General features: G+C 39.2%; 1 protein-coding gene across 1 annotated transcript; it reads right to left on the bottom strand.

Annotated features, from left to right (window-relative positions):
• Positions 1 to 1,010: 1,010 nt before the first annotated feature.
• On the bottom strand, positions 1,011 to 10,230 carry LOC108682793 (protein O-linked-mannose beta-1,2-N-acetylglucosaminyltransferase 1). Its single transcript, XM_018172032.2, has 14 exons — positions 10,175 to 10,230; positions 9,806 to 9,899; positions 9,231 to 9,493; positions 8,881 to 8,986; positions 8,622 to 8,752; positions 8,316 to 8,386; positions 7,999 to 8,103; positions 7,569 to 7,730; positions 5,087 to 5,282; positions 3,993 to 4,189; positions 3,207 to 3,321; positions 2,229 to 2,306; positions 1,659 to 1,780; positions 1,011 to 1,360 (listed from the first exon to the last, which is right to left on the bottom strand). Exons 1-14 carry the CDS (start codon positions 10,178 to 10,180, stop codon positions 1,207 to 1,209), a joined length of 1,800 nt encoding a protein of 599 aa, XP_018027521.2. The 5' UTR covers positions 10,181 to 10,230; the 3' UTR covers positions 1,011 to 1,206.
• Positions 10,231 to 18,153: the final 7,923 nt, after the last annotated feature.

Consider the following 18,153-nt stretch of genomic DNA (forward strand, 5'->3'; position numbering starts at 1 on the left):
ACAATTTACAATGGGTAGATGAATTCAGGTATTTTGGTTTAATCCTAGATAACAAGATCTCCTTCAACAAACACATTAACCACGTATGTCAGGGACTGAGTAAAGCCCACGGTATTTTGCGTGCTTTATCAAATGTATTACCTTTCCCTTCATAAAAAACGCTTTTTACGCCTTTTTTTCAAAACTATAAAGCACTTCATAGTAATCTGGGGTGGTGTACCTTTCAATACAAAAAAACGGGTCATCACATTCCTTAATAAATCATTGCGTTCTATGCTTAGGGTTAGGTAGGACGATAATAATATTCCGTTGATATGCTTTGATATGCAGTAACGAATTATATATGTAGGTGGTCGAAAATTTCAAAACTTGACGATATGTTCAGATTTCAACTTTTAAAGTTAATGAATAGAGCTTTTTACCATAATGAACGTCTTTTTAAATCTGCTTTCGCCCCTCTTGTTCCCCAACATTCTCACAACTAACTAACATTCTCAAAACCATTTAACTTACCACAGGTTTGTTTAGCAATAGAAAAGAGTGGTACCGTTTTTCAGTGTGTCAAATGTTTTAACGAATTGCCAGATCAGTTCAAACAAGATTGCTCTAAAATGTTTAAAAAAATACCTTGATTTTATCCTTAACTAGTATTAATTTGACTTCGATAATTATGCAAGTTTTAGGCATTTTGGCTAGATGTTTGCAGTTGTACTCTGTTTTACTAAGTCTAATGTTGATAGCCTCTGATATGCTAATTGTTCTACTATGACATACGGTTATCATTTTTAAGGCTTTTGTTAATGGTTTTGATTATTTTAGAAATTTGTTACTTATTTATTCTAATCGTCGTCTTGTTATCATTGGAATTGAGTTTTGAACCTATTGTTTTGCCTGCGCGGCTTTTTTAGCTTATATGGGCAATCACCTGGAAGCCTTGCTATTTTATTTCACGTCTCTTTTTATTTTTCATTGTAACGTGTGCTCCTTCGGGAATAAGTAACTAAATCAAAGCAAATTAAAATAAAACAATATTAAATATTTTTTTAAATTAATTTATTTTAGGTCGTAATGCGTTCACCTGTGGTTCTATTCAACCAGTATCCTTTGGCACTAGGCCGTATAATACTGTGCTCTATGGTTGGAGTAGCGCACCTCCCTGGTGTTGCTGCACCACCTACAGATTGGCGCACCACTTTGAGGCTACATCTACGCCAGGCCGTAATACGTTGCACTGTGGTTGGAGTAGCGCACCTCCCTGGTGTTGCTGTACCACCTAGCAAGTCTCCAGGCGCGGTCATACCGTGACACTTGCTCCATGGCGCCTGGACGAGGTGACGTCATCATCGCGTTCTTAATGATCCTACTGACCAGGGTGGAAAATTGCACCAAATTTTAGCAATGTATGAACAAAATTTTACGCTATTAACACAATGTATGATGTGAACTTACGGTATTTGTTGAAACGTGAGTTTCAACACAGTAAAAGCGTGAACATTTCTGTGAAATGGCGAATAATTAAGTAAAAATCGTTCATGGTCCCGAAAATGTTCGCCCACAAAAATGTTACCACCAGTTTGAGTGGCTCCACAACAATATATTAAACACCAGCATATCACACAACCCAATATATATCAAATATACCAGTATTTTACACATACCAGTATGTTGAGATGGGACAGGCCACGGCGTACAGTGTGGTGTGTGGAGTGATGTCCGTGATCGTGTACTGCACCACACCTTCGTAGTTGTCAATAGCGTGATCCGAGTAAGTGTGTAAGCACTGGGGAAAAATTTTTCTGTAAATTTTACCCAAGTTATAGTTATATAAAAATAGTCATATAATATGACGAAAAAGTTATTATTTTACTTACAGAGAAATTAGCCCGGAATACTCGTTTGAGTTCCATCGTTGCCCCGTAGAATTTCCCTCTTGAAAAGTAATTTTGAAACTGCAAACTTTATACGTTTTTAATCTCTTTTTATCAGAACTAATGATAATTAAATCATTATTTCATACATAGAATATGAATAAATAATATTTGAACATAATTTGCTGATCGATTATATAATTATCATTGAAGATAATTTGTTACAAGTTGTATAAGTTTGATATAACTTGTCGAACTATTTTTGACAAGTTAACATTATCAGTCACAATTGTCTACATTTTTCATCTTACCAACCAATAATATTATTGTATTATCGACAATATTGTCTCAATCACTAACCTTAGCCAGGAGGACGAGGGACGAATTGAGGTCGCTGTAGGAGTTGGCCTCCAGATGAATTATGACGGGACCGGGACGCTGGGGAAGTTAAACATTCACTGTCGAGTTTATCATTTACTAAGATTATTTAATTACTTCAGTTGCTAATTTACCACGAATTAATGAAAATTATATAGAGTTTAATATACACTAAGATTCATTAAGTAATTAAATTGCTAATTTACCAGGAATTATTGATTATGATATCGAGTTCTACAAGTAATTTAATTTATCAGGAATTTATGATTTTTATACATTTTCTGTCACATTCTTTATTTTGCTTTTCAATTCTCGATTTTAACAAAACATTTGCCTCCAAGCAAATGATGTAGAAAAATCTTTGATTACGAATTGAATTCGGTAAAACCCGTTTAATCAACGTTATTTCAACCGTCTGGTGGGTAGGTTACAGCAAAGTGGCAAACTGGAGACTCACCTTATTAAACGATTTTTCTTTGTTTGACCCAAGATTAGGAAGAAAATTATTAACAGAATTATTAAGCATTAGAGATATTTCAAAGAAACTAAGAAAGTTCCGTATAAGCCATAATGTAATCTCTCACAGGTACAAATGCAGGAGCCACAGATGGTATATATTTAAATAGTATGATTATTCATAGCAAAATCATTTTTCATTTGAGTCATTTGAATGCTATTATGAAAATCATGTGCAAATGATATACCAAAATCAATAGATTTAATTTAATGTATATTTAATTTAAAGGATTTGAATCCCGACCATGCCTGAGCATGCCACTTTATTATTCAAAATTTTTATATACGAGTCTCCTATAAAGAAATTAGCTACTGTTTACTGGTATAAACTGCTGGAACAAAAGAGATTGGAATCGATCCATTTAATTATCTCGAATAATGTAAGTCAATGAAAGATTGGAAGCTGTGGAGGCATTCACAGTGATCTTTTTTAGTTTCAGTCACCAGGTTCTCCGGAATAGTTTCCATATGGCAGGGGTTAAAGCCATTAACCATTGAAAGGACTTTCGCCCTCCTGAGTTCACTCAAAAAATAATCCGCGTAGACGTTAGCTTGGAGTCTGAAATAAGTGTGAATATTTCGATCACAAATTAGAAGGTAATTTCGGCTTAGAAGCAAAAATTCACATTTATAGGCTTATATGGTAGTTCAATTAAATATGCGTTAAATTATAGTTCTGCAAGCTTATTTCAAATATTGCAGGCAAATTGGAAGCCTAAAGAACAAGGTACATCTGTGTTACTTTATTGTACAATTCCTTCAATCATAAAAAATTTTTCAATCTCACTGTGGCTTCTAAACTAAGTGGACCTATGAACTATATTGGTCTCTTAGCTATAGGCGTCTCTTCTATGTCAGTCTCTTATACGTGCATCTCTTAGCTCTATGCGTCTCTGAGCTATACAAGTATACATATATGTATCTGAACATTGTGGGTCCTTGAACAGAGCGCGTCTGCGAACGATGCATGCCTATAATACAACCAAGGAATGTATTTTGTAGCTGAATTGAGTCGAAATTTTTATTTGAAGCATGCAGTCAGGAGTATCTGTGGCAGCCTTTTTTTTAGTTATTGATTCAGTATTCAGGTTTTTCTTTTAAATGTGTCCAAAAATATGGCAAGCCAAGATTTTCCAAATAAATATTTTGTCGGACTTATTCAAGTCGAATGTCCTCCCTGTGGCACGTTGTTATTAGATAGGTAGCAATAGTAAAATGAGACTAACATACAGGTGTAAATTTTTAAGCTTGACATCTGGGTCGTGGTTGTAGATCATGTTGGAGAATATGAGGGCTTGGCTCCATCCATTGATGTGAGCTCCAGACGAACCAGAGTGGAAACTTCGGGACACTTCCGGGACCAGTGCATACCTTCCCCGACGAAGGGCCGCAATATGTAGCCTCCAATCCCAGTCCCAAGATGTGTCCTGTGAGATAATTTTTTGTGATGGAATTTCTTTTGAAATTTTATTTTACGCGTGTGTTGCCAGTGCGGGAAGTATCAAAATGCTCCTTCTGTAGGATACGATCATAAATGTCCGCCAGAAACCGGACCTGTCGAAAATGCCGGGGTATCCCACGACGTCTAGGGAGATCAGGGGCCAGTTATAGTCGATCAACAGCAACAACAGCCAAAAAAGTCACCTTGGTTTGAAAATGTAGGTGAAGTTGTCGCCGTGTTTCTTAAATTGTATCTTTCATTTTATTTCTCATTCTGTTTAGGACGCCTCTCTCATTTCAACTTTCAATGGCCGATTCTGAATAGTATCAAGTGCTGAGAAGGATGAATATTTGCTACAAAATTGAGAAAGGAATTATCTAGAACTTTTATTTCGTTCGACAAAAGCAAAATCTCTTTGCATCGAAGCATGGATCGTGGTGTGCACACCAAGCCGGATTATTGTTATAAGTTTTGCGTTCGTTGTAGCACCGCCTGAAAACTATTGCATTATAATTGCTTTGTGCAGAATACATCTCTGCAGAACCCAACTCTGTTCTGGTGCATCAAGCACCAGAATTAACTCCTTTGGATAAAAAGTTAGGTTTACAGCAGGTTTTAAAAAACATCACTCATTATCCGACATTCACTGCCCCTGCAAACCTTTCATCAACCTTTTTTCTTGCTCATGGTTCGCTCGTTATTCTTTATTTAATAATGTCAATAACCTGCGTATTTCATATAATTTTGGATTTTTTCATATCTTTGTTGTGAAATCTCGCAAATATCATCTCCTTGTAACCTAGGGGCTGGCAAATTATTTTACCCAAGAAATCTTAAGCAGTTATGGCCGCATGAAGCCCAAACTCGGTGCTGTCGCACTCACCGAGTTGTCGACCCAAAAACGAAGGATTTCTTGAGCGTATTCCCTTGTGACCATCCAGCCGAACTGGGGGAACATTTGTGAGCGCCTGACCCGCGTGGCGTCAGCGGCCACCGTGGGGCAGCTGTTGAGGGAGAAGCTGTTCACGACGTAGAGTGTGGCGTCAGCGTCCAGCAGCCACGCCGTCTGGTGGAAGTAGCTGCAAATAAAAGTAAAATAAGGTAGATTGTGGCGTCAGCGCCGGCAGCCACGCCGTCTGGTGGAAGTAGCTGCAAATGAAAGTAAAATAAGGTAGATTGTGGCGTCAGCGCCAGCAGCCACGCCGTCTGGTGGAAGTAGCTGCAAATGAAAGTAAAATAACGTAGTGTGTGGCGTCGGCGTCCAGCAGCCACGCCGTCTAGTGGAATTATCTGTATATGAAAGTAATGTAGTGTGTGGCGTCAGCGTCCAGCAGCCACGTATCATGATGGACGCTGACGCCACGTCGAAGTGCAAAGTTTCTGTAGGGGTGTGTGTGTGTGTTAAAAGCCAGCTAGTCCAAGCTTCAGACTACAGTACAAGTTCCTATCCGTGGCCGAGCCTGAGTACTGAGTTCACAGGCACTAGGTACACAAGCCAGCCTCCAGGGATGTGAAGACTGGCTTCCATGATTCAGGGATGAATCATGGCACTACCTAAACAAATCTAACCGGACCTAACCTAGCCTTATCGGCTGCTGTAAGCTGGAGAAGAGGAGAAAGTAACGATGTGGAGCGGGTTATTGGCTGCAAGAAGGTGGAGCCAGAGTTAGGTGAGTGGGAAGGTAGGGCCATGCTGGGTTATCACATCGTAGAAGACATGACTGGCTTGAGCAGCGACTGTGGTTTGCGGCGATTTACCTTTTAAGGGGACCAACTACCCTCCGGAAAAACTTCTACAGTTATTATCCGATCATCATGAAACTTCACATACATACGTAAAATGTGAAAAAAATAACATTTTGCTTAATGAATTTTTCGAAAAAATTGATAGAAAACGTGAAATTCATAGAAAACGGCTAAAAAGGGGCACTTTAGAAAATCTATCTCCTCCTACAAATATCATCCTACAACATCGAGACACATATCATTCGGTTCGTAAGGACCATACCTATAGATTTGATGATCATTTTTCTCATTTTCCCCTTGGTTTTTTTTCATGCGCGTTTTATCCCATTTTTCTCATTTTTTCTCATTTTTCCCCCCCCCTCCCCCCTTCTCCCCCATATAAAAAACGAACCAGACAGAAATTCAAAAAAATGATCATTAGTTCTATAGGTATGGTCTTTACGAATCGAATGGTATATGTCTCATTGCTGTAGCTTGAAAACTGTAGGAGGAGATAGGTTTGCCGTGCGACCAATCGGAGGTTTTCAGGACGCCCCAAAAACAACCGGGCGGCACGTAAAATGACGTAAAAGAGTCGTAACGTAGCCAACATACCGCAACCAAGCATTAAAACTAAGTGAGGAAGGCATAGAGCGAGTGGCTGCACACCTTTCACCTCGCTGTCATGATGGGCACTGAAAGACCTGGCTGCACGTGGCAGTATATCAAGTCACGCCCCGTAATTAATGCCGTTCCATGGGGCGTGGCAAACGTAAAAATGGAGGTAGAAAGATGATTCTGCCACCAATGGAATTGTCTGAAAGTAAGCTTTAAGATGAGTATGAGCACCGAATAATGCCATGATTGGCCGCTTTACGTCAGACGTTCCTTTTTAGTGTGTCCACCCTTCTAATTAATCCCATAGGCTTTACTGAAGGGCTCTAAAAACTCCCTCCCTTCGGGGGGCTGTTACGAAATCATTTTTCGACGTAGAGGGATGATTCTGGTACGGTTGGATGCGTCAAAAACTAAGCTTTAAGATGAGCAAAAAAACGGAAAGCGCCAAAATTGAAAATTTTAGGGTAGTCGGTCCCCTTAAATATTCGGATATACATTTGGCTTTCGGTGTTTCTATAGAGCTTGATCTACGTTTTCGTAGCTCCTAAGCTCTGTGTGTTTAGGCTGAGCGTTAGCTCCAGGGCTAGTTTTAGTGTACTGTGCGGCCAACGGCTGCGCCCAATATATGGGAAATAAACGAAACATCGTTCAGTGCAATATTAGTCTCTATAAATTTCAAAATAAGTTGTCATTTCTAATATACCTAAGAAATAATGTATCATGATAGAGAATAGAGTAATATTACGTTTACCATAAAGATATTGTAGCCACTTTGTCCGGAAACAAGGGTCGCGCATACGACAGTTTTAATGAAAAAAGTTCGCCAGTCTTTTGAGTTCAAAATTTTTAAAGCATAATATTTCTACAAGAAATAAATAAACGAATAGAGATGCAATAGGCGCTTTTTGTTCACACACACCTTGAAATTTCATGTACAAAGGAATCAAGATTTGTCCGCGATGGCAAAATGATTTATAACATTTCATTATCAATAACATGTATGTATGCTATTATGAACTAACCTTATGAAGTCAGGCGAGACGATGAGATCGTCCTCCAAGATGATGACTTTAGAAGCGTTGCGGAAGGTCGAGAAGGCCGTGAACAAAGAAAATCTGAAGTGCGCGTTGAGGGGCGTGCTGGTGCCGGCGTCTCCCTCGTGGCGGTGCTCGATTACCGGCAAGCTGAGAATTTAAATGCAATTGGTGAGAGAAGAATTTGACCATATCATAGCTTTGTTAATCCTCGCATAAGTACAGAGAAAGTATCAGGCAAATGAAAACTAATTTGGAAAGAAATAGTAGTGGCGATAGATTTATTATTATTTCATTAATTTAAAATTTATTTATTTATTAATTATTTACATTAAATTTAATTTTATGTAAATTTATTAATTTATTTATATTCATTTTATGAATTTTGAATTTTTATGAATTTTATTGAGCTTCTGACCCAAAGATTGCGGCCAGCTGCGCAGTCTCTTCCTGATGACCGTCGATAAGGACCAAAATATCGGTTTGAGCCGCACCCGTAGCCAGTAGGAGACTCATCAGCTGCCTATACATTAGTTAAGTGATCAGGACTAAAGTATAATTATTTGTTTTCATTTATCGCAATCAAGCTCATACAATCTTGAAGATCGCGTTTAACGTCAATAGTTTTTCAATTGAATACAGAGGACGAGCTGCCATTGGTGTCGGAAAAGCTCCGATTCTGTCAGATCAAAAATTAAGGATTTCCTGAACTGTTTCTTTTTGTACGGGACTTACCGGTAAAAAAAGTGACACTTGGTGGCGGTGAGCATCGCGATAGGGATGCTCTCCGACATGTGGATGAAGTTCTTTTGAAGACAAGGTCCTCGTTAGCATCAATGCGACACAATTTGCAAACTGTAATTCAGCTAATTGTTTTTATTTTAAATTGCATGATATATTCTAGACATCTTGACACCTAATGGCGATTATTCGATTGATAAAGTATTTCTTAATTTATTACGAAGTTCAGTGCGGTATGGTCATTTTGTGAAGTAACGAGGAAAGTTTAGCATGACACGTTTATCTTAAGGCAAAAATCACCGATGACCGCCGCAATCGCTGGGGGTCCAAAGGGTCCTTACAGCGGCACAAAGTCCCGTACCCTTCGTGGCGGCGACAAAATTGCGCCTGCTTCTGTCGCCGGGGGTCCCGGTGCCAGTCACATTCTGTTCCTGTATAAGTTATTCACTGCAGATCACGTTCTGTAGGTAATCATCGATGAGTATGTTAATGTAAGGGTTACTCATCATTCTTGTAAGTGAAAATCTATATTGGATAATTAACCACAATAGATACTCACCTTGGCCCTTTGGTATGAGCACTGAAACATCAATGCTAGATTGTTGGTTCTTGGAACCTTTGAAGACCACTGCCGTTTCCAGATAGACACGCGCCGCAAACTCCTCCTGCTCAAGACTATGAAATTTAACACTAGAATCATTATGAAAACCTTGCTGGGACCTAGTACCAACGGCAAAGTTTCAGGTGATGAAAAGCATAAACTTCCCTGTGCAATATTATTCAGCTGAGTGGATTTGTTATATTTGCAACAAGTTTGTACGCGAGTTTATTTAATTTACTGGAGTGATTCTCCTCCCAAATAGTTTTGATTGTATGCTACAAATAACTATTTGTTATAAATTAAAGCACCTCAGCATTTTGTGGTGGCCAGTTTTCGGGAACAACACTGATGAGTATAGACGGGTCGTCAGTGTCAACGTATCCAGTGTATCCCAAAAATATATTTTCGCCATTTTGCAGCCTTTTCTTCCCTTCTCTCTCATCCGATGTGAGCTCCAGTGCTTCGTACGGTTTTTTTGAGCTCTTTGTGTACCCAGCTCCAGCTCGTTGCCTCAGTTGTGCGTTGTCGATGAGGTATGGAGACGAGCCTCTACCCTGCGCCACGCCAGCGTCTGGATGAATACTTGAAATGGTATGAGGTATGTAGACGAGCCTATTCCCTGCGCTAAGAGGTATAACGAGCCAGCGACGATTTTACTGTGGGGAAACTTTATTCCATGGGCCGTGCTATCAAAACTCGCTTATGTACACATAGAGGCTGATTTCTCGTATGTGATTGGTGGGTGTATCTTGGAAAACCGTCAGTAGCTGGCTGACGGTGTTACTAACTGTAACTAATTTTGACATTACGGCACCATGTACGCTAAGGAATTTATTCAATATGCATGGCGCAGTTAATTTATGCGCTGGAAAAACAAGTTCACCTAACTTATGGGCTCCTCCCACGGTGTCGCCCTTCATCCCCAGGTGCTGCAGCAGCATGCGCTCTGTGCTCCTCAGGAAGTCCCAGGCAGTAAACTGAATAAAGCAAAACATTAATTACAAAACGATTGTCCAGTTCCCGTTAGTAATATCAATAGGCACGAAAATTCTACCTGAAAAATACATAACTTGCTTCACCATCATGACTAAAGAAGGCAGGCCTCAGGCAGACTAAGTTTGAGCGTGTGACCGAATTGATCATTCCTTTATAATGTGCCAAAACACTAACCATCATGACCAAGACGACCAGAGCCCCGGGCTGCAGGTTTGTCCAAGCAGTTGAGTCACTGCGAGCTGACCAACACACTCACCATCATGACCAAGACGACCAGAGCCCCGGGCTGCAGGTTGGTCAGGGTTTGTCCAAGCAGTTNCTTGACTATTTTGTACGCCGTGGCGGCATTTGACTCTACTTTGTATGTCTACTTTGTACGCCACTTGTCTCTATTTTTTACGCCGTGGCGGCATTTGACTCTACTTTGTATGTCTACTTTGTACGCCACTTGACTCAACTTCTACGCCTCTCCACAAACCCTTCCCTCCCGCGCTCCTCCACTCTGCTGCTGGAGATCTCGACCGCTGGTCTCGCCCATTCATCTGAGCAATGTGTGGACTACAGACGTGGCTATGGTGGGTGGCTTGGCGACTAGGATGCATTGTCTTCCTAGCATTTCCATACGCTATAAATTCCGTCAGCCAGAAAAGTATTCTCGAGTTGTGACTAATTTTTGATCTAGATTACGGAATCTTTTTTTCATTAAAATCTGTATATTCAATTTTGGAGCTCGTGAGACTGATTTCTTGGGTATGATTACGACAGTTGCTTATTAGTTAGATTTATAATTGTTAGCTTTATTTTAGCGATAACCATTCGATCTTAATTATAGAATTTTACTAGCGTCTCCTGCTCAAATTTGTCACTAATTTTAGGTACTGTGGTCTCTTGAAGCTTGACTGGGAACCTACGGGAGCACCGAAACTCAGCTCGCCTACAGTGCATGCAGGAGTCTCCACCTGCGCCACATTCGGGAAGGCAGACTGAACTATGATGACGTTCATCATAATTTCAATGCGACCTCGCATGTTGTTGCATTTAATAAACCTTTCTTTGACTGATTACTTTCTCAAACCCGGCAAGAAATTTTTCAAGAAGAGCTCTACTAATTACTAGAGACTAATGCGAGTTTTGAAAATTTTCAAAATAATTTTAACCACTTACTTGCATGAAAAATGTATTAAATATAGTTATTTTCATTGCGTCTGATCCTAATTGCTCAAAAACTATAGTTGAACTAATGACTGGCTTGATTACAGTTCCGTTCGTGAGCGGTTAAAACGTTGATCTTGCATTCAGCCAATCCGATTAATTATTCACGAGAAATCCGTGTAACGGTTCAACTTATTAAACCTCTTAGATTTAGATATATGAAGAAAAATTTTATTTTATTATTATCGAAGTATTTTTTGTAAATTATTTACAGACTGCGGCGCTCACCAAGCAAACTTTCTTCTTCCGTTGGCTCCAGAGGTCTCAGGGAGCGGTCCTCTGGAATTAACGCAAATTATTATCAATAATTAATTTTCCCTTAAAATAAACTAATAAATAAGACAACGACGTGGTGGGGAAAATAAAATCTATAGTTTTGATTATCTATGTAATTTTGACGGATGTTGTTTGTTGTCAAAAATTCACACCTTAATTTAGAGCTCCTCTGAACATCCAAGAAACTTGAAATTTGGCAATCATGCTTATGCTGCCTAACAATTCAAGATTTTATCATCATAACTAATAATAAAAAAAAATTTAAAATTCACGTTTGGGAGTAGGGCTATTTTATCGAATATCCAGACTTGCCAACCCTGGAAATTTATTTGAATTGCTAAAATTGCTCAACTAAAAAGTAGCAAATAAATATATATATATAAAAAAACATTTTTAAAAACCACGTTTATCTGGATTTTACGAAATTTAAACTAATGAAATAAAACAAATAAAAAAAACTTTTGAAAACCACGTTTTCTTAACGGACAAAAAAGAAAAACATTTACTCCTACATAACATTAAAGTTATGTAAAATGTTATGTAATGTTATGTAGGAGTAAATGTTTTTTCTTGTTTGTCCGTTAAGAAAACGTGGTTTAAAAGTTTTTTTTTGTTTGATTTAATTATTTATATTTTTGTAAAAAGCAGAAAAACGTGGTTTTTAAAAATGGTTTTTAATTTTTTTTTCTATGAGAATGCCACCCAATTGGTAGTTATGCTGGACAAATACAGATTTATGTAATTTTAAATCTGTTTAGGGACTGAAAATAAATGTTTTCATGTTAATATTTTATGTTTGGAAACGTACATTTTAAATTTTTTTCAGTCAGTACCATATTTCACCAATCGATATCTGCGTTTCTTGGGATAGAAAATATTTGAGATTTAAGGTTCCCTCTATGTATTAATCATCTCAGCTAGCATGATAATTCTACTTGCTAATCAATGCCAATGGAAAATTAACTTTTAATATAAATTTAATCATAGAGTAAAAAAATCAGGGGCTGCTCATTTGTATTCTTTATTCAGTCGTAGTTTTAGAAGCGAGTTTGTATTCCTCAATGCAAGCAAGTCTTTACAAGCCTCAAGATTCCGAGGGAAATTTAAAAAATATCAGGTATCGGTAATATCCCGACACAGTTTGTATTTAAGAAACGAGCTTGCATTGCTCATGTGTGTTACAATATAATTACACAAATAATCAAAATACTTTAAATATATAACAGATTATATATGACATCTCACCGTACAGTTTACGCCAGTGGTCCGGCAAGACACTCATCTTGGGCATGTGTAGGAATGTGTTCCTTATGTTTTTATTTATATTGTTATTTAGATGGTTATATATGTTGTCGAGGTAACTTCTGTTTTTTATTTTGAAGTGGTTGTTGTTGTTGATACTTCTTATTAAATTGAATGCGTTATTACTATTAAGATCATATTTATCTGCATAAGTCTGTTGTTCTATCACATTATCTTCATCTTTCTCTATAAACGATGGTTTGTGGCTCATCATCGTTGTTCTACTCACCGTAAGCGACTGGCAAACGAAATGTTTCAACGTAACGGAGAGAAAAAAATATGTATGATGCACCCTCATTTTCTTACAGGTACGTTCACATTGCTAACTTAAATTGTTTTCAATATTCGCTACTTGGTATATTATATTCTGAGCTCCAGCTGCGGGAAGCAAGAATAAACGGCGTTATTTATTCACTGTATGAATTTAAATCTAAGGTTTCCTTCTGCTACGACTACCGTGCATGTTGAGCCATATACGCGACTCTGGTACTGGTACCTTAGATTTATCGGTGCAATTCATTCTTACTCAGAAAATGTTGGAAAGTCAACACAGCCATTTGACGGCCAGGCTTAGCGGTTTTTCACGTGGAAAAGCTCGATCGATAGTAGAATAAGGGGCCTTAATCTTAAGCCTATCGATTTTATTCACATACTCGAAGCAAACGCTGTTGGCAAGCCAAATAGGTTGGTCAGAGATTTTCTTTCGGCCGGCGGAGCCGACCCTGCATACACTCAGCAGAAGATATGGGACGCTCTCCATAAGAGGTTTGGTTCCAGTGTCCAAGTGGCCAACAGTTTGTTGAAGAGAATCGATAAAATTCCAGTGGTGAGAAGCACCCACGACAGTGAGAAGCTGCAAGAACTCTCAGACTTCTGCGGCATTTTACAGTGCAACATGGAGTCGGCGCACGAGCTGCAGTATTTGAATATGGCCGGGGGTCTTCGGAAGATTCTTTGCAAGCTGCCCGAACATCTGCAAAACAAGTGGCGCACTTTCGGTCATAATTTCGAGCTAATGAATAATGTCCTTCGTCCTGCATTTCACGTTTTTGTTGACTTTCCAGCAAAGAATGTCAGACGAAGTCAGCAATCCGCATTATTTGCACAATAAGCCGATCTTTTCTGCTGACGGTAAGAAAACCAGGATGCTTGCTTCAGTTGCTACTCCCGATAGGCGCTAGTGCGTTTTTCATACAAACAATAGTCACGATCTCTGTAATTGTAAATCTTTCACTAAACTTCCTTTTCAAAAAAGGAAGAATTAGTCAATAGCGAAAACCTTCGTTTCAGGTGTCTGACTGGCGACCACTTGCTTACAAAATGTAAAGATTCAGTTGAATGTAAGATATGTAAAGGAAATCATGCACTGTACGTCAATGCATCGGAATTCCGCCTCCCGCCCATCAGGTAGTGCGGTTGAAAACGCTACGCGCAAAATAGACCCCGTAGTTCCGAAAACACAGTCTCTTTGTGCCACTATCTACGGTACTTCTAGTGTCGTGAAAAGTTGTTTTAAAACTCTCTTAGTGGACTTAACGCATTCAAATGTGCCTCTTAATACATTGCGATGTTATGTCATATTAGACGAGCAATCTAACTCTTCATTCGCTCACTCTAGCTTATTTGAATACTTTGATTTATCTTGCCCAGAGCAAGAATATCAATTATCTACAATGAGCGGTGTCTGTTCTTATGTAACGGGAATGATTACCAAGGGATTTTTAGTGAAACGTGTAGGAGAATCCACATCCTATTTATTAGTAAATGTGATATCAAATGATCATATTCCTGACATACGCCCGCAGGTTTTCGTTCCACTGACAGGCAACTTCACGTGTTTTGTGACGCATCTGAAGAAGCAATCGGCTACGCGATTTACCTGCGCTCCCAGAGCAGCGTGGGTGAGATTTGCGTCAGTCTAGTTATGGACAACTCCAAGGTCGCGCCCCGTGGAGCTACTTCAATTCCACGCCTGGAACTCTGGGCGGCGGTGGAGGCCGCACGAGCCGCCGAGGAGACCGTATTAGGTATGCAATCAAAGATCGCCCAGGTACACTTTCACCGCGTCAGTATGGTCGTACTTGGCTATCTGACAAATGAAACGAAGCGATTTTCGCGATACGTGCCTCGACGCATCAGTGCAATACTGAAAATTTCGAAAAAGCATCAGTGGCACTTCATATCCACCAATGAAAACCCAGCGGATATTACGTCAAGACCGCACGATCCAGATTCGCTTGCAAAAACTGTGTGGAGTTAAGATGTACAACTTTCTATGGAACCGTAATAGAGCGAATAATAGCTGATATGCGATGTGCCTTACATCGTTGTCAGTATGCTTTTTATACTCGTCATACGCAGACTGCTGAACCTCGTTCTCGCTTGTCAGTATATGTTCTGCATTATACTGTGTTTCACTGCCAGCGGTGCGCTGTCTGGTTACCTGTACAAACACGGTTTGGTTTAGCGGCCCTGAATTTCTGTACAATCCGGAAATTAATTAACTAGATTTTATGTCGAATCTGGACACCCTGAGGAAGTGTCTGAGACGGACGGATTAGTTTCCTGCTTGAAAACATCCTCTCAGCGAGAATTCTTTGTCCATGATATAGTCAGACGAACGAGCAATTGGAACAGAGCAAAGCGGCTCGTCGCTAGAGTTGCTTGCACACTGAGAGAAAATCAGTGTGCAGTGTTACCTGCTGCTCCCAAGTGTTTTTAAAACACTTGGATGTTTCAAAGCCTCCCCGAGGGGTCGCCTGCCGAAGACCACCACTGCCCTGGATGTAATGGACCATCATGATTCCTGCCTTCCGGAACGTAGCCTTCAACACTTCAAGCCGTCCGTAGCTAGGCCGTGGGTCGAACCAGCCCTCGGTCGAACGGCCACTCGTGGAAGGACGATAAATTTATTAACAGAATTATGCTATCTGAAACCTAACCTCAGATGCGGTGAACGTAAAATTACGTAATTTAACGATGCCCGGAAGTCAAATTCGATCCGCGGCCTGGTGGTGCTCGGCAGGTGATGGTCAAGGCCGGAAGAGGACAAAGCCGAGTGGTGCACGGCTGATTGGTGTAGGTCCGGAGAGATCCAAGGCGTTCGATTCAGGGCTTAATTTTTATTGGTGCACAAAATTGGTGGTGCACGGCTGCGCTCCCTCCCCGAGCGATCGTGCCCAAACCGAAACACCCAGGTAATTTGAAAACGTTCAGGTAACTCAAATTTGCGATTTTGAGACATCTAGGCGTTTTGACGTTACGACACGAAAGTATACGACGGAGAATTAGACCTTCTTTTCAGAATCTCTGCAATATCCTGGTCCAGTTTACAGCGCCTGATGAAATTATTTTAACATATTCTTACTCCTCTAGTCGATCCCAGTCTAATCCATGGCCGCCTCCCTACCAAAATTATGAAAACTATATTTCTCCATCTCTATCTGATTTCAACACTTTTTTCCTTTACAGCGGAATTAGTCACATATTCATTCTTCTATGCACATATTTATTACACAATTTATATCGGTATGTATAATTATCATGAAACTACACTCTTTCACGGACGACTCGTAGATCATCGTCCACGTCCGACCAACTCAGTATGACTCCACTGTAACAAGGCTCGAGGAAAACCAGATTATCGTCCTGTCCACGTTTGCGCAATGAAAAAACCAAATGAGCCACATAAAGAAGTTTTTGTGTAATATCGCTCTTCCGCATTGAAACTTCAGGCTTAAAAAAACAAACAGCTATCAAGAATTGCATAGTTTTCCTCTATCCTCTATACCTAAAAATTCAAACTTTATAAAAAATCAATTCCTCTATACCTAATAATTCTTAAAACTTGAAACTTCTATAATACTTGAAACTTCTTCCTCTAATCCCAACATGGATTTACAGGCCTAAAATCGGAGGCTGACTATCCACCATTCAGATAATAATATACAACGAACTTGCGCTGTCGAATGATATATTGGTCTGGTTGCATTTCAACATTCAAGATTAAAATATTACTGTAGTTGAACATCTTTTGCTTTATTCGCGTTAACTTACCTATCGCCTTCATCTTCATTATCATCAATCACCATTATCATCATCCCCCTTATTCATCATATGCATTAAGAAAAATACAAAAAAATATAAATATAAAAAGCGAGAACGCATGTATATATGTAAATAGAGTACCACAAACCTCCCATCACCCACTTTTCTAATGCATTCAAAGCCCCGACGGGTTTCCATCCTTCTTTCCACAGCCCCAAACACCTTCAACACCCTATACCCAACCCAATTATATATGCGCTATTGCGCCTTTTCATCTCCTACTGTCTTTTCCATTTCTCCTTCTTCTTTCATGGCCACTTTGTGCCACCTCTTGCTCTTTTCCACTCTTTCCTAGTGGCACCGCAACAGCAACTCCTATCAACCTGATGGATGAGCTGAATGAGGGGAGGGCGCTAATAAATGTCCACTCTTACAACTCCTCTCCTTATGATCTGAAATTTTAGAATTAAGATTACGATTAATACCAGCGTGCGCAGATTCGCGCACAATGGTATTGCAAACTAGAAACGAGCGCATATCAAAGAAAGAATATTTTTGCACCTAAAAAAAAGAATCGAAAGGAATTATACAGCAAAAAACAAAATGAATATTATTTGATAAGTAATTGATGAACAAAATTTTTAAACTATTTTGACATACTTAGTTTCAGATGCAGGGCCGAAGCATGGGAAATAACAATGAACAATTTTCACATATAGAGCTTGGAACCAGCTCAATGTATCGCAAGTTTGGACAATATTCAAGTCTGGTAATTACCAATTAGGTAATATTTATCTAAACAAAACAATGATGTCTAAAATTTACTGCACATAATTTTTATGTTGTGTCAAAACATTTCCGCACTTTTGTGAAACCAAACTCAGAAAAGTTGGAAAAACGCACCACATAATGTGCAGCGACTACATACGTAGAGTTGAAAGTCAGAGCAACTTCTGGCCGAAAATATGTGACGTCGGTAGAGATATACAGAACTTAAATCTTGTTATTAATTCTAGTAAATTATCCGTGGTTCGAGTAAACTTAAAGTTGGTGCACTTGAATAAAATTTCGAGGCTGTAATATAACTACGTTAGCAGAGGTGAATATCACAAATTTATCAATTTTTCTCATATTGTAGAAATTGTCGCAAAACGTATTAAGTGGTTAGTAAAAACAGTTTCTCAATTTTTTTAGGCAGCTAAAGAATCAAAGAGGATACAGTTTTCGAAAATTCGACAGGAAAAACACCAAATTATTTCCTAGTTCTCAAATTATTTCATTTTTTGCTCACGATTTTAGTGGATATACTCTCGCGAATAAAGTCCATGACCATTATTTTGCCAATAAATGTATGTTTGAAAAATGCAAAAAACAATTCAGCATGAAAGTGTCGATAGC

The sequence above is a fragment of the Hyalella azteca genome, unplaced genomic scaffold (assembly GCF_000764305.2).
Source record: "Hyalella azteca isolate HAZT.00-mixed unplaced genomic scaffold, Hazt_2.0.2 contig1497, whole genome shotgun sequence".
Lineage (NCBI taxonomy): Eukaryota > Metazoa > Arthropoda > Malacostraca > Amphipoda > Hyalellidae > Hyalella > Hyalella azteca.